The 16,720-nt window shown below is 43.1% G+C and overlaps 1 protein-coding gene and 1 long non-coding RNA gene across 4 annotated transcripts; both read left to right on the plus strand.

The window, feature by feature from the left end:
• The first annotated feature begins 5,182 nt into the window (after nucleotides 1-5,182).
• On the plus strand, nucleotides 5,183-10,284 carry fance (FA complementation group E). Of its 3 annotated transcripts, XM_014147244.2 has the most exons (10): nucleotides 5,183-5,524; nucleotides 5,694-6,321; nucleotides 6,422-6,466; nucleotides 6,554-6,610; nucleotides 6,699-6,842; nucleotides 7,143-7,266; nucleotides 8,614-8,689; nucleotides 8,813-8,879; nucleotides 9,659-9,784; nucleotides 9,995-10,284. In XM_014147244.2, exons 1-10 carry the CDS (start codon nucleotides 5,316-5,318, stop codon nucleotides 10,097-10,099), a joined length of 1,581 nt encoding a protein of 526 aa, XP_014002719.1. In that variant the 5' UTR covers nucleotides 5,183-5,315; the 3' UTR covers nucleotides 10,100-10,284. The 3 variants fall into 3 exon arrangements, 1 of the variants encoding a protein (XP_014002719.1); XR_006759305.1 differs by lacking the exon at nucleotides 9,995-10,284 and having other exon boundaries at nucleotides 8,614-8,711; nucleotides 9,659-9,790; XR_006759306.1 differs by lacking the exon at nucleotides 9,995-10,284 and having other exon boundaries at nucleotides 8,614-8,706; nucleotides 9,659-9,790.
• A 5-nt stretch (nucleotides 10,285-10,289) lies between these two features.
• On the plus strand, nucleotides 10,290-15,270 carry LOC106572781 (uncharacterized). Its single transcript, XR_006759307.1, has 4 exons — nucleotides 10,290-10,741; nucleotides 11,276-11,345; nucleotides 13,324-13,394; nucleotides 14,897-15,270. It is a non-coding gene; the product is annotated as an uncharacterized lncRNA (long non-coding RNA).
• Nucleotides 15,271-16,720: the final 1,450 nt, after the last annotated feature.

Genomic DNA, 16,720 nt, shown 5'->3' on the forward strand with positions numbered 1-16,720 from the left:
CATGCTTTCTGAGGATGTAACAGTGATGATGGCTATTGGGCTTTCTATCGAGCACTTTGAGAGCCTGTTTGTAGACAGACTGAATAGGTTTTAATGTTGTATAGCAAGCTTGGGTCCAACTTGTCAAGCAGTATGTTAAGTGGGGGAGTATCATCGATTTGAAATACAGTTTTGCTACCTCTGTAGTCAAAACAATTTCGTATAAATCGGAAATTAGCTAGGTTGAATTTGGTTATTTGAATTACCTTTTTCACATGCTTTTTAAAAGAGAGGTTGGAATCAAGTATGATTTCAAGGTACTTAAAATCAGATACCACCTGGAGCTTCTCCCCTGACACATAGACATCTGGCTCAGTAGCATCTGTTGCCCTCTTTGTGAAGAACATAATCCCATGTGATCTGTCAAGGCTGTGCACAGCAGAATTATGACTGAAATATTCTAGTTCCTACACACTACCTTCCATATTCATACAAAATAGGCCTTTTTATAAGTTGATAAGCATGCTAATGCCAGTTCTCTCTAGAATGCAAAATGTCTTAGTAGGACTCCGCAATATTGAGTTGGTGTGTAGGCTTTGCGCAGACGTTTCAGCTTGTTTTGGGAGTCGAGGAAGATTCGACTCCAACCACAGGAGTCTGAGTCGACTCCAAAAATCATTGAGTCGTTCACCCCTAGCTTTAGCTAGCTAGTTCAATGTTCAGATAACAACAAAAAAAAGTTTGAACCCCGGTCACACCACACCCAGACCCATATATTTAGTTACGCCAACTTTTAGAATTCTAGACATTCACTGTTACACGACATTGTTTAAATATTCCCAATGTAATGTTAATGAGGAGGTAACATGGCTGCCATAGAATGTTGAAGTGTCATGTACAGGGCTGTGAAAAAGTATTTGCCCTCTTTCAAATTCTCTACTTTTGCATATTTTTGATGTGAATGTTATTAGATCTTCAACCAAAACCTGATATCAGATGAAGAACCTGAGGGAACAAATAACACACTGACATTTATTTCATAAACAAAGTATACAACACCCAAGGCCCGTGTGTTACAAAGTAAGTGCCACCTTTTAGCTGCAATGATTCCAACCAAATGCTTCCTGTAGTTGTTGATCAGTCTCATGTCACTGTGGAGGAATTTTGATCCACTTTTCCATGCAGAACTGCTGTAACTCGGCAGCTATTTGTGGGTTTTCAAGCATGAACTGCTAATTTCAAGTCCTGCCACATCTCAGTTGGAATTAGGTCTGGACTTTGACTAAGCCATTCCAAAACTTAAAATGTGTTGCTTTTCAACCATTTTCATGTAGAGTTGATTGTGTGTTTTGGATCATTGTCTTGCTGCATGACCCAGCTGCGCTTCAGCTTCAGCTCACAGACAGATGCCCTGACATTCTCCTGTAGAATTCTCTGATACAGAGCAGAATTCATGGTTGCTTCCATTAAGTCAAGTGGTCCAGGTCCTAAGGCAGCCAAGCACAGCAGTAATTGAGTGTACAGGGGCAATTACTTTCTCACACAGGGGAATTGGGTGTTGCAAAACTTTGTTAAATAAGTATAAAAAATATTATTTGTAAACTCAGGTTCCCTTTATCTAATATTAGGTTTTGGTTGAAGATCTGATAACATTCAGTACCAAAAATAGAGTAAATTAGGAAGGGGGCAATGTAAATGCATCATAATGCAGAAACCTCATTGGCCCAACTCTTTAAATACATGTCTCTGACCAGGAAGGAGACGCGTTCTGTCTCCTAGAGATGAACGAACTTTGGTGCGGAAAGTGCAAATTGATCCCAGAACAACAGCAAAGGACCTTGTGAAGATGCTGGAGGAAACCGGTACAAAGTATCCATATTCACAGTAAAACGAGTTCTATATCAACATAACCTGAAAGGCCACTCAGCAAGGAAGAAGCCACTGCTCCAAAACCGCCATAAAAAAAGCCAGACTACGGTTTGCAACTGCACATGGGGACAAAGATTGTACTTTTTGGAGAAATGTCCTCTGGTCTGATGAAACAAAAATAGAACTGTTTGGCCATAATGACCATCCTTATGTTTGGAGGAAAAAGGGGGACGCTTGCAAGCTGAAGAACACCATCCCAACTGTCAAGCACAGGGGTGGCAGCATCATGTTGTGGGGGTGCTTTGCTGCAGGAGGGACTGGTGCACTTCACAAAATAGATGGCATCATGAGGAAGGACAATTATGTGGATATATTGAAGCAACATCTCAAGACATCAGTCAGGAAGTTAAAGCTTGGTCGCAAATGAGTCTTCCAAATGGACAATGACCCCAAGCATACTTCCAAAGTTGTGGCAAAATGGCTTAAGGACAACAAAGTCCAGGTATTGGAGTGGCCATCACAAAGCCCTGACCTCAATCCTATAGAAAATTTGTGGGCAGAACTGAAAAAGCGCATGCCAGCAAGGAGGCCTACAAACCTGACTCAGTTACACCAGCTCTGTCAGGAGGAATGGGCCAAAATGCACCCAACTTATTGTGGGAAGCTTGTGGAACGCTACCCAAAACGTTTGACCCAAGTTAAACAATTTAAAGGCAATGCTACCAAATACTAATTGAGTGTATGTAAACTTCTGACCCACTGGAAATGTGATGAAATAAATAAATCATTCTCTCTACTATTATTCTGACATTTCACATTCTCAAAATAAAGTGGTGATCCTAACTGACCTAAGACAGGGAATTTTTATTACAATTAAATGTCAGGAATTGTGAAAAACTGAGTTTAAATGTATTTGGCTAAGGTGTATGTAAACTTCTGACTTCAACTGTACATAAAGTGCATTCGGGAAAGCATTCAGACCACTTTACATTGCCACATTTTGTTACGACAGTCTTATTCTGAAAATTATTAAATAGTATTTCTCCTCATCAAGCTACACACATGTCGGCATCCTAGTTTGATTGTGGTAAACCTATGCTCTGGTTCAACTCCAGAAAATAAAATGTAGTTTCTTCATGTGTCATGGATGCTGTCTCTTCATGTGTCATGGATGCTGTCCCTTCATGTGTCATGGATGCTGTCCCTTCATGTGTCATGGATGCTGTCTCTTCATGTGTCATGGATGCTGTCTCTTCATGTGTCATGGATGCTGTCTCTTCATGTGTCATGGATGCTGTCCCTTCATGTGTCATGGATGCTGTCTCTTCATGTGTCATGGATGCTGTCTCTTCATGTGTCATGGATGCTGTCCCTTCATGTGTCATGGATGCTGTCTCTTCATGTGTCATGGATGCTGTCCCTTCATGTGTCATGGATTCTGTCCCTTCATGTGTCATGGATGCTGTCTCTTCATGTGTCATGGATGCTGTCCCTTCATGTGTCATGGATGCTGTCCCTTCAAGATGGAGTGTCTGTTGGTATGACCTGCCTCAAAGCTACAGACCCCATCGCCGCCACGATCATCTTGTGGTATTTCAATGATCGTATTAATGTCTCACACACACACACACACACACACACACACACACACACACAGTTCAACATAGATAAATGTAAACTGAAACAGATATTTGTGATGTTGTTGTGACCACTCAATGCATTTCTAAATTGTAAAAAGCTTCTCTTTTTTGGTTTTCACCCAACAGCACCATGCCATGAGTCTGGATGACTTGAACAGCTTCTTGACTATGTCATTGTTCTCACTCTATTGGATGACTTGCTGGATGATGACGATGGTGTTCCCGCTGTACCTGAGCGAATATGACGAGTATGACCTATTCTAAGCACCGCCACCCTTCCCCATGGGTTTGGACTGAAATGGGTTAACTAGGGCCTTTACTCTGGCCCCATTTTTAGAAGACTATTTGTTAACTCACTGCCCCCAAATAGCCTCTCTGAACTGTTAGTACCTATAGATGCTGGAACAAATAATCTTTCCTGGTGGGGAAAAACAAATTTAAGGTTATAAGCCTAGCACTTGCAGACCTGTTGCTTCAAGATCTGTACTGAAGGCTAGGATGACCACTGACTCCCTTACTACCATCTACTAACCTTTTGATTGGATCCCAGGGCTGTGTTGGTTGTTGCTTGGAGTCATCCTCTTAGACCTGTGATTGGCTGTTCTCTTGCTGTTGATGGTTTTTTCTTTCCATGCAAGTTGATGGGTTAATTAATTAGTTGGCTAATTGATGTGATGGGCTCCGACCCGTTGGTTTGCCATCTGTTGTTCCATTGGTTGGTCCTGTAGCGCCAATATTGTCATTTGCACCATTTAGTACGTTAGTGAGATTTTAATAATGCTGTAAGTCTAGATTGAAAGTATACTTTGCCTTGCCCTGAGATATGGCTAGACTCCTATAGTGCCATTATAATCTAGCCATGCCTCCTCAGTGGCGGTTCTAGACCATTTCAACTGGGGGGGCCAAGCTGGGGCCAGTTGTACTGTTAGAGGGGCCAGTTACATTAGACGTTATTGTTGTCATATCGTTTTCTTCACTGCATTGCAGGCATTAGCAGGCAAAAGACCATGTTCATAATCATTAGTATTCCGCGTTGCCACTGTCTAATAACGGATGTAAAAAAAGAACGATAGCAAAAATGTGTTATGTAAAAATTATTTCATAATCCACATTTAGGGGGAACACAAGGGGGTCCAAAATTGTTGTCACAGGGACACAATCTACGCACAATACTCCATAATGACAAAGCGAAAACAGGTTTTTAGAAATGTTAGCAAATTTATAAATAAAAAAACAACAGAAATACCTTATTTGCCTAAATATTGCGACCCCAGTATGTCTTAGTTGGCTTCAAGTTTCATTTGAGTACTGGTTTGTTTTTGTTGAACCTTTTTATACTGAAGCCAAAACTGTACACAGTGGTTGTGATAAAGACTGCTTGGTATGGATGACTCAAACACACATTTTCAGTATAGCCCCAAAAAAGTGAAAAACCATTTATTGAAATGTGTTAATGTACTGTATGTCCAGGATCCAGTCAGCCAGGAAGAGCTCCGTTACCACTCCAGCTCAGTAGGCGGCGCCAAGTTCACGTCAGGAAGAGCTCCGTTACCACTCCAGCTCAGTAGGCGGCGCCAAGTTCACTTCAGGAAGAGCTCCGTTACCACTCCAGCTCAGTAGGCGGCGCCAAGTTCACTTCAGGAAGAGCTCCGTTACCACTCCAGCTCAGTAGGCGGCGCCAGACCCTCATGTTACAAGTTCACGTCAGGAAGAGGGAAATCTCATGACATTTTGTATCGCTGGTTAGTTGGAGGCAAAAACCAGAGGTCCAAATTAACAACACATTACGCTTATTTTAGGCCGTTTATTGTTAGCCATAAGACGACCATGGACACAAATACTTTGTTGCTCCGGTTTGATGGACGCTCCCGGTTGCTGCTCCGTTCTTTTCTCTCGGGAGCTACCGGTGCCCGTCGAGGTCTGTGGGTTTTCCAGCGGCAGCGACGGTCAGACCCGGACCGCTGCCTACACACCTGTCTCGAGACCCTTTGCCAGCAGGAAATATGCCTGAACAGTGATGCTCAGACCCTGACAACGTGAGAAAATAGTCCAAACTCGTTTATTCCACTAAAGTTAAACAGCTAGGCTTTTTGGCCTCGTTGTTTGACTTCTCTAGACTGACCAGACTAGTGATGTGTATTTTAAATGTAAAACAATGCATACAATTTACGTTTCTCTTCGATAACCCACTGCTCTTCTCCTTAGCAAACCACTCGTATGCCTGTTTCCAGTTGCCTTCCAACGGAGTCTCGTGTCCTTCCTCCATCTCACCCACCCTTTGCATCCCCGGACCAGTGTCCTTCGCCTGCTAGACTGCCTTAGCCAGGGGGAGCATGCCCCAAACCCCTGGGTGTCTGCCCTGGTCGTACAGCTCCGGAGAGACCTGGGAGCCCCTGGGGGGAAGGAGCCCTTAATCACCCCCCAGTGCAGAGAAAGACTAAGGGGACTATGTGAGCGTCTGAGGGGTAGTGGTGGTGGTGATGATAAAGCAACAGGATGGGCCTTGTGTTTAGGGGGACCAATAGAGCCACAACTGTCCTCATCCTCACAGAGTGGGCTAGATGTGGTTCCACAGAGGAAGAGGAAGAGCAGCTGTGTGGATCTGGACTCGGAACCAGAGGACGACGCCGGACAGCAGCGTAAGAGGATGAAGATAAGTGTCTCTCCTGTGGACACCGAGAGGAGTTGTAGCAGAATGGAGTATGTGGTGGGAAAGGAGGGTTTGAAAGATGAGATGGAGACGGACCGGGTGGATGGTGTCATCCCAGAACCAGCTGTGGAACCGCAGCCAGCAGCAGGGAGTCCAAGTGATGTCCTGCCTGAGAACGTAAAGGTGAGACAAAAATAAAGGACATGACTTAATTATTCAGTCACATTAGTATTCTGTTGACACCACCGAAGAACTGAAAGTAACTTGTGTTTTCTTGTTTCAGGCTTCTATCCCTCAAATCAAGGAAATATTGGAAAGTGAGATGGAGGTAAGATACCTATTTTAATGAAGTGATCATGTCTGAGATGTACTCACTCACATGAAAGTGCCTAAATCCCCTGTCCTCTTTGTTTAGTGGGACCAGAGCTCAGCGGAAGTCTTCAAGGTGCTGAACGACTGTGACCCTTCCCAGGTTGGACTTTTTGAAATGGACACTAAAACGTTAGCAAAATCAGGTCATTCATGAGCACTACTTCCAACAACAACCATTCTCTCTGTAGGTAGAGATCTTATGTAGGATGCTGAGTTTGTCTGAGATGCCAGAACAGACCCTACCTCAGCTCTGTAGCTGCCTGCTGGAGCTCTCTCCTGATCTCAGTCACAGCACAGCAGCCACACTCATCAAGAGTCTCCTGCTGGGAAAGGTACCTCACAATTCATTCATATGTACCCTTTTCACACTACTGACCAACACTGAGCCAAGACAAGCTGCGCTGGGCTGGCCTGGTTACCAAGCTGCGCTGGGCTGGCCTGGTTACCAAGCTGCGCTGGCCTGGCCTGGTTACCAATCCATCATTGTCCTTTCCAGTAAAGAAACTATGTGAAAATAAAAATCTGAGCCAGCACAGTACTGTTCAAGTCGGCCTTATAATGTGAATAAGACAATAGCTTGTCAGGCTACCTGTATCTCAGACTTCTTCTCCCGTACTGTTGACCTCTGGCAGGTTCTGTCCCTTTCTGAACCTGCCTCACGCTGTCTAGTCACGGCTGTGACGTCACTATGCAGTCGCTACCCCAGGCCAACCTGCCACGCTCTGATTGGACCAGTCCTGGAGGAAGGGCAGACGGGTGAGTGGGAAATACACATTGATCCATTGTGGACTCCAAAATAGAAGAGCATTAACTCTGTCAATATAGTATCCCACCACCATGTTCTATTCGGCCACTAATCATCAATTCATCTTTCTATTTATATATCTCTTTATTTACCACGTACGGTGCCTTTGGAAAATATTCAGAGCCCTTGACTTTTTCCACATTTTGTAACATTACAGCCTTATTCTAAAATGTATTGCATTGTTTTTTCCCCTCAATCTACACACAATACTCCATAATGACAAAGCAGAAACAGGTTTTTATAAATGCTTGCTAATTTATACAAAATAAAAAAACTGATAACATTTACATAAGTATTCAGACCCTTTACTCAGTATTTTGTTGAAGCACCTTTGGCAGGGATTACAGCCTTGAGTCTTCTTGTGTATGACGCTACAAGCTTCACACACACGTGTATTTGGGGAGTTTCTTCATTCATCTCTGCAGATCCTCTCAAGCTCTGTCAGGTTGGATGGGGAGCGTTGCTGCACAGCTATTTTCAGGTCTCTCCAGAGATGTTTGATTGGGTTCAAGTCTGGGCTCTGGCTGGGCCACTCAAGAACATTCTGAGACTTGTCCCAAAGCCACTCCTGCATTGTATTGGCTGTGTGCTTAAGGTCATTGTCCTGTTGGAATGTGAACCTTCGCCCCAGTCTGAGGTCCTGAGGACTCTGGAGCAGGTTTTCATCAAAGATCTCTGTTCGTCTTTCCCTCGAAACTGACTAGTCTCCTAGGCCCTGCCACTGAAAAACATCACAGCATGATGCTGCCACCACCATGCTTCACCGTAGGGATGGTGCCAGGTTTCCTCCAGACGTGACGCTTGGCATTCAGGCCAAAGAGTTGAATCTTGGTTTCATCAGACCGTCAGACCAGATGTTTCTCATGATTTGAGAGTCCTTTAGGTGCCTTTTGGTAAACTTTAAGTGGGCTGTCATGTGCCTTTTTACTGATGAGTGTCTTTTGTCTGGCCACTCTACCATAAAGGCCTGATTGGTGGAGTGCTGCAGAGATGTTTGTCCTTCTGGAAGGTTCTCAAATCTCCACGGAGGAACTCTGGAGCGCTGTCAGAATAACCATCGGGATTCATAGCAAATGGTCTGAATACTTATGTAAATAAGGTATGCGGTTATTTTTAGTACATTTGCAAACATTTCTAAAAACCTTTGTCATTATGGGGTATTGTGTGTAGATTGCTGAGGAAATGTTTTATTTCATCCATTTTAGAATAAGGCTGTAACGTAACAAAATGTGGAAAAGTCAAGGGGTCTGAATACTTTCCGAAGGCGCTGTATATCTAAATCTTGGATGTCTCATCAGGCAGTGCACAGGCTGAGCTGCTCAACAGGTTGATAGAAGACTGCCTGGATCCCCACTACAGACTGCTGGTGTTTCAGTAAGACAAACCAACCCGTAAGGTGTAATGGATCTAACAACTAGTGACGTGTTCTGGGTGTATTGATTATATGCATTTTAATACCATGTCTTATACAGTCTCATAAGCTCTTCTTTTGTCCAGAATGACAATCAAAGGGATTTGGTGTGAAGGACTGCTGTCTGTCATTCATGCCCTGCTGGACAAGAAGGTGAACCATAAATCTACTCCACTCACGTACAAAGTAGTCCTCCATACCTACCAAACTATACTGAACAAAAATATAAATGCAACATGCAACAATTTCAATGATTTTACTGAGTTAAAGTTCATGTAAGGAAATCAGTCAACTTAAGAAAAATGACTTTTTCCCCACAAAAGGGCTTCATTATAGACACTAATCCTCCTCAGTTTCATCAGCTGTCCGGGTGGCTGGTCTCAGACGATCCCGCAGGTTAAGAAGCCGGATGTGGAGGTCCTGTGCTGGCGTGGTTAAACGTGTTGCGGTTGTGAGGCTGATTGGACGTGCTGCCAAATTCTCTGGCAACAGCTCTGGTGGACATTCCTGCAGTCAGCATGCCAATTGCACGTGTGGCATTTTAGTAGATTATTGTCTCAAGCACAAGGTGCACCTGTGTAATGATCATGCTGATTAATCAGCTTCTTGATATGACACAGCTGTCAGGTGGATGGATTATCTTGGCAAAGGAGAAATGCTCACTAACAAGGATGTAAACAAATTTGTGCAAAAAATGTGAGCGAAATAAGCTTTTTGTGTGTATGTAACATTTCTGGGATCTTTTATTTCAGCTCATGAAACATGGGACCAACACTTTACATGTTGCGTTTTGATTTTTGTTCAGTATAGTTTTCTAATGTACCATAGCTATCCAAACCAGACCAATTGATTTGATCGCATTGTATGTGAAAGCAGTATTCATAAAATCCCTAGTCTCTCAATGATTTGAATCTGTTTGTATCACTTTTCAGCTGGAGCTAAATGAAGAGCTGTTCACACTCTTCACTGACCAGCTAAGCTCCCAGGCACCTCACTTCACCAAGTCCATGAAGTATGCCAAGATGATGCTCGCTGTGCTCACCAAGTATAACACGCATGTAGGTTATTTCAATCAATCAAACGTATTTATAAAGCCCTTTTTACATCAGCAGTTGTCCAAAAGAGCTGTACAGTAACCTGGCCTAGATCCTAAAGAGGAAACAGAGGCACGCTGGCTATGAAAACACCTTAAGTCCAGTCTAAAGGAATAACTGTCACTTAACGTCTGTTTACTGATAGACTGCTATTGTCTGGTTGTATTTGTCCAGGTAACTGTGGCTCACAAACACACACTGTCCTGCTGCTTGTCCTCCAATGAGACATTCTTGAAGAAGTCCCTTCAAGCTGCCCTGAAGAGAATCAAACATTCATGAAATACTGTCTGAATCACAATACTGTTAAACTATTAAATTAATTATAATGCCTGAGTACAGTAAATGGTTGGGTATTTTAAAGTAATTTTACTAAAATGGTATGTCAGCTGTGTTTAAAAAACGCAAGTTCTTGCAGAATTCCAGAATTTTTACATTAGATCAATACGAAACTACAAATGTCCGACTTGTAATTTTTTTACAACAAATTACAAGTCGGACATTTGTAGTTTCGTATTGATCTAATGTAAAAATTCTGGAATTCTGCAAGAACTTGCGTAGCATACATAAGCCTGTATGTATAAACAATGTTGCAAATGTCTGGAATGCGGTTTTAACCAAAAAGAATTCAGACCCACTAGTTGTAATAAAAGCCAACATGCACAAAAATATTGGTTAACTTTTGGAGAGTGTACTGTCTGAGTCTTTTAACTTGTATTTTTCTGTCAGAGAGGCATACATATGGTACCACAGCATTCTCTTTTAGTCCCTATCAGATTTTCTTCAGTGGCACGATGGAAAAAATATCGCAATATTTTGCACCCACCAGTATGGCTGAACTCCGTGTCCAGTTTATTTTTGTGCAATTTCCGGGTCGACTTCCTTTCCAGCGCAGCGTGAAGGAGGAGAAACCGACAATATGAGGTCAGTAAAAAATGATTTTATAAATCGCTTATAATTTGTAAAAAAATTACACTTATTAAGGAATATATTTATGTAAATCAGCACTTCAACAATTGCTCATTGGATGGATTTACATAGTTAGAGAACCTTTTTAACTAACATCTGTGGACTTTTGAATGTCAAATTTACCCAAGGACTTGTGGAGAGACTTCTAACAATATAATTATATTTTTTCTTTAACTCCTTGATTTACTTCAATTCAATCTTATCTAATTGAACACATGAAGCAGTTCAAGGATTTACTTCTGATTTATTACTGTTAAAGCAACAATTGTTCAAGGGTCAACATACTGTATGTTCAACCATCTAATTATAGCCTGCTATAAATAAGGGGGGGGGCACTAAAAAGCTTTGCTTAATTTTTTCACGGCTCAGAAACTTAGCTTCATAATGTTTTTTTTGTTTTTTTACAAAAGGGTGGTAAATAAATCCCTTGCTGCCCTGTACTATAATTGTATGTAGTAATTTGTTTGTCCTGTTTTTTTTCATTCACAGTAAGGTCTCCAGGGACACGTTATACGAGGCTGTTTGGGAGGTCCAGCAGGCCTCTGGCTAAGCCCAGGAAGTAAGACCACTGAGCAGTCCATATTCACATGACTTTGTGTCATTACAATAAAAAATATCAAGTGTGATAGTACTGTAATGGGAAATATTGCCCATTATTGTGTTTCTGTGATTTAGAGTGCGTTCGGAAAGTATTCAGACCCCTTGACTATTTCCACATTTTGTTACATAACAGCCTTATTCTAAAATTGATTTTTTTTAAAAATCCTCATCAACCTACACACACTACCCCATAATGACAAAGCAAAAACAGGTTTTTAGAGATTTTTGCAAATGTATAAAAAAACTGAAATTCCTTATTTACATTAGTATTCAGACCCTTTGCTATGAGACTAGAAATTGAGATCAGGTGCATCCTGTTTCTATTTATCATCCTTGAGATGTTTTTACAACTTAATTGGAGTTCACCTGTGGTAAGTTCAATTGATTGGACATGATTTGGAAAGGCACACACCTGCCTTTACAAGGTCCCCCAGTTGACAGTGCAGGTCAGAGCAAAAACCAAGCCATGTGGTCGAAGGAATTGTCCGTAGAGCCCCAAGGTACCAAAAAATGTCTACAGCATTGAAGATCCCCAAGAACACAGTGGCCGCCATATTCTTAAATGGAAACAGTTTGGAACCACTAAGACTCTTCCTACAGCTGGCCGCCCAGCCAAACTGAGCAGTTGGGGGAGAAGGGCCTTGGTCAGGGAGGTGACCAAGAACTCAATGATTACTCTGACAGAGCTCTGGAGTTCCTCTGTGGAGATGGGAGAACCTTCCAGAAGGACAACCATCTCTGCAGCATTCCACCAATCAGGCCTTTATGGTAGAGTGTCCAGATGGAAGCCACTCCTCAATAAAACGCACGTGACAGCCCGCTTGGAGTTTGCCAAAAGGCACCTAAAGATTCTGACAATGAGAAACAAGATTTTCTGGTCTGATGAAACCAAGATTGAACTCTTTGGGCTGAATGCCAAGCGTCACATTTGGAGGAAACCTGGCACCATCCCTACGGTGAAGCATGGTGGTGGCAGTATCTTGCTGTGGGGATGTTTGTCAGCAGCAGGGACTGGGAGACTAGTCAGGATTGAGAGAAAGATGAACGGAGCAAAGTACAGAGAGATCCTTGAGGAAAACCTCCTCCAGAGTGTTCAGGACCTCAGACTGAGGCGGTGGTTCACATTCCAACAGGACAACGACCCTTTGCACATATTCAAGACAACGCAGGAGTGGCTTCGGGACAAGTCTCTGAATGTTCTTGAGTGGCCCAGCCAGAGCAGGAAATTGAACCCGATCGAACATCTCTGAAGAGACCTGAAATAGCTGTGCAGCGACGCTCCCCATCCAACCTGACAGAGCTTGAGAGGATCTGCAGAGAAGAATGGGAGAAATTCTCCAAATACACGTGTGCCAAGCTTATAGCGTCATACCCAAGAAGACTTGAGGCTGTAATCACTGCCAAAGGTGCTTCAACAAAGTACTGAGTCAAGGGGTCTGAATACTTTCCCGAAGGCACTGTATATCCTGTTGTTAAGGCCTTTGAATAGTTTTCAAAACATTTTGTAAGTTTTTCCTAAGTGTAAAAGTCATTGTATGAAACTTGGAATCAAAACATTTACAAAGTTTTTAAGGGGTAATCTGCAGTTGCAACATCCATTTTGACTTATACATGAATTATATATGCTCATTGATTCTTGAAGAATATTACTTGTAAATGCCTCATGAGCTTAGTTCAACTGTTGTACCCCATTAGAAGCCAAAATATAAGCTTGTAAATGTTAACAACTGCTGTAAAGCCTCAAAATGTGCTTAAAACTATCATTTTGATATCTTGGATGGTCAGTCCTTGCATTAATAGCTCTGTTTATGTATTTAAGAGCGGTTACATTTCTCCATGTCCATCCCGTGTCGTCAATATTGTGTCAACTACGGATATCCCCTTTAAACCCATGATATGCATGACACGTCTTTCCATTGTATCTTCTCTCTGCTCAGGTTTGTGGAGACGGTGGAACTACAGATCAGCCTGAAGAACTACGGTCCCCAGAAGGACAAGCTTTTCTCTGGTACCGTCCGGTCCACCACTGTCTCACCCTACCTTCTCTTTGTCTGCTCCTTAACCTTAACGCTGAAGAGTGAGAATCCACCTTTGTATGGCAAGTTGGCAACAAATTGGTCACAATCACAGTCTCTCAATAGTCTAAAATGTCATCCTCTTCAACAAGATGGGTGAAAACAATAGTAATGGCTTGTGATGAATTGGGAATTTTCTTTCACCTGTCCAGTTCTGAAGGAAAGAAGACAAGGAGAGGAAAGGAGGCTTTTTAGACTATTGAGATGCATCCACATACCCCAGGTGACATCCAGGACAATTCATTGAAGAAGTAATGGTTCATCTAACTGAGCCTATACCATAATATATAATATTCCCTGTCTCCAAGCCAACCATAGTGCTATGAAATACTGTACCAGTCGGTGGAGGTAGACCGTCTGACTGACTGTTTGGAAGCCAGCCAAGGTGGTAAAGCTTCTATGTTGAGTCTGTTGGAGGAGGGAGGGTAGCCTGGTCCCAGATCTGCTTGTGCTGTCTTGGCAGCTCCTAATATGACACAGATCTGGGACCAGGCTAGAGAGAGGGTCAACTACAGACGTTAACCAGTGAGGGTCAATGTTCTCTGTCTCTCCGTGTGTCCCTTACCACTGACTGAAGACCCTGCCCAGGCCCAAGTTCTCAGTGTGTATCCTGAGTGACCAGCAGCACTGTGATGAGGCTAAGGCTGCAGACCTGCCCCACATGGACATTGAAGCCCTGAAGAAACTCAACAAGAGTGTTTCAATACGCTTTGTGTTGTATATCAATATGAGTGTAACATCTATTGCTACAGAGAGATGAGTGGCTATTTCATGACATGTGACAATATGACTTGAACCTATTGTCACAAAACAGTTTCCCAATACATACAAACATTGTCTAGACACGACTGACACTTGTTGCTGCATAATTGTAGAAGGATGGGCAACATATGAGATGTAGTAGGAAACTCTGACTTATATAAGATTCTAGCACCCTCTCCACAGAGTACGTACCACACCTTGTCAAAAGGTCTTTCAGCCAAGAAGGATGATGCATTCCTGGCGTCCGAGTCTCTGATCAAGCAGATCCCTCGTATCCTGGGGCCTCAACAAGGCTGGCAAGTTCCCCTCGCTGCTCACACACAATGAGAACCTCAGCACCAAGGTGAACGAGGTCAAATCCACCATCAAGTTTCAGATGAAGAAGGCATATGGGCACACGTCACCATCCTCCTCACGTCCAGAATCTCTACTCTTCTCCCTGAAGTGTGCTCAGCTCACTTTCCCTAATGGGTTTGAAGCATTGAATTGGCGTTAACATAGGCTAGAGGGAGTATTCACCGTATTTCTTCCACCAGTCCATCTGTAAATCCAGGAGGGGGTGAAGAAGTACACATTTGTACTTGTTCAATCAGAATCTCACTGGTTGAGATTGACAACACTTTTCTTATTGCAATACTTTTGTGCTAAATGTCCCACCGTGTGTGTGTTCCAGGTGCTGTGTTTGGCGGTGGGTCACATAAAGATGACAGAGGAGGAGCTGGTGTACAACATCCACCTGGCCGTCAACTTCCTGGTCTCTCTGCTCAAGAAGAACTGGCAGAACGTACGTGCCCTCTACATCAAGAGCACCATGAGAAAACCCCAGCGTCTTCACTAGTCTTTATTATTCTCTGCTAGAGAATCACACTGCCCTGTGAGTCAGGATCACTATGGGAAAACCCCAGCACCTCTCCTAGAGAGGCAAACTAGCCTGGTCCCAGATCTGTTGGTGCTGTCTTGCCAACTCCTTTGGTTATTGTTGTGCCTTGAACTAGCTGTCAAACTGCCTTCCTTTTTTCTATGAATAAACCTGCCAAGATCCTCAAATCTTCTGTCTTGTTTGTTGCAGTTGTGAAATGAGTCTCGAAGACACCTTTTTAATAAACAGTGTGGTAGTGTAGATCTGAAAATATACTGCAGAAACCATGCACGATTCCTCCGTGTCAATAACAGAAATGCATTACCTTGACTAAACAACATGTTGTTTCAAGATGATTAGTGTAAGTAAGGAGGTGGGAGAGAGTCGGTCTTGGCATCCAGATGTCTGTTTAGAACAGACAACAGACTGCTTCTTAACCTCTGACTCTAACCAGGGCACAGCCTGCCCTGATGTATGTGATTTTATAACACTATACACACACACACCTAAGAAGTGATTTGTGTGAGCTGAGCCACACAGACACACACTGAGCTTTTTTAGGTTGTACCTTATACGGTTAGGCTCTGTACCTGTCCTGGTCTCGTTCCCTGACTGACTGGATCTCTTAGGATTAATGACTGAGTGCAGTCCTCTGGAACTGACAGAGAGAAGAGATTAATGGAGTGAGAAAGATTTTTTTTCTCAGAGTGATATGCAGATCTGATCTTGTTCTTGTCTACTTTATTATTTGCTCTGCATTACATTTTCATCTGTAGTCCAGGGGACAGGGATTAATTGATCAAATCACCTTGGTTGTCATTAGTAACCAGTCTGTATACCATTGTTCTGCTGGTATGGTGCCAATCCATGCTATGAGCACTCTGGGGAGTCAGACCGTCTCTTCTCTGACTATACAAACCATCTGTTAATCATCCAGACTGTATCTAATACATTGGGCTCATAATGTCAGAATGAGTCATGGTGTTTCTATTCCTCTAGGCTGTTGATGGGACACCTAAACAAAGTAACCATCAGACCAAGATGCTAATCGTGCTAGACAGTGTGGACAGTGAGGAAGGCCCTCTCTAGAAATAAGGGAGTCATTATTTTATGTTGCTGTTATTTTGTCTAATGAATAGGATGACACAAGCTTCAGCAGCATCAACATTTTTGGGGGGTGAATATGAAGCCTAGGCCTACAGTGTATGAGGTGTGTATTGTTTATGAGGGGATTTGTAGCAGAGTTTTGACCTGTCTCTCTGTTGTCAGGCTCTGTGTCTGGACAGTGAGCGCAGTAAGATCCTCCTGATGGAGATGTGTCTGGCTATACTGGGAGGAACAGAGGAGATCATCTCCAACACAGCAGAGGGGCTGGGAGCTGTACATCAGGTAGTCTCTCTCAGACAATACTATACAGTTAATCTACCTCAAGACTTTGATTATGGCTCTGTGTGGCGGGAGGCTCTGTGTGGTAGGAGGCTCATGTGAGTCGAGCGGTGGAGCTGATGGTGAGCCACGTTGACAACCTGAAGAGGTGTTGACAACCTGAAGAGGTGTCATGAGAGAGACGACACTGAGCTGGACGAGACCAAGAAACTCACTGGGAAATGTTTCTGCTGGAACTACAGCGAACCTGGG

This window comes from Salmo salar, chromosome ssa15, assembly GCF_905237065.1.
Source record: "Salmo salar chromosome ssa15, Ssal_v3.1, whole genome shotgun sequence".
NCBI lineage: Eukaryota > Metazoa > Chordata > Actinopteri > Salmoniformes > Salmonidae > Salmo > Salmo salar.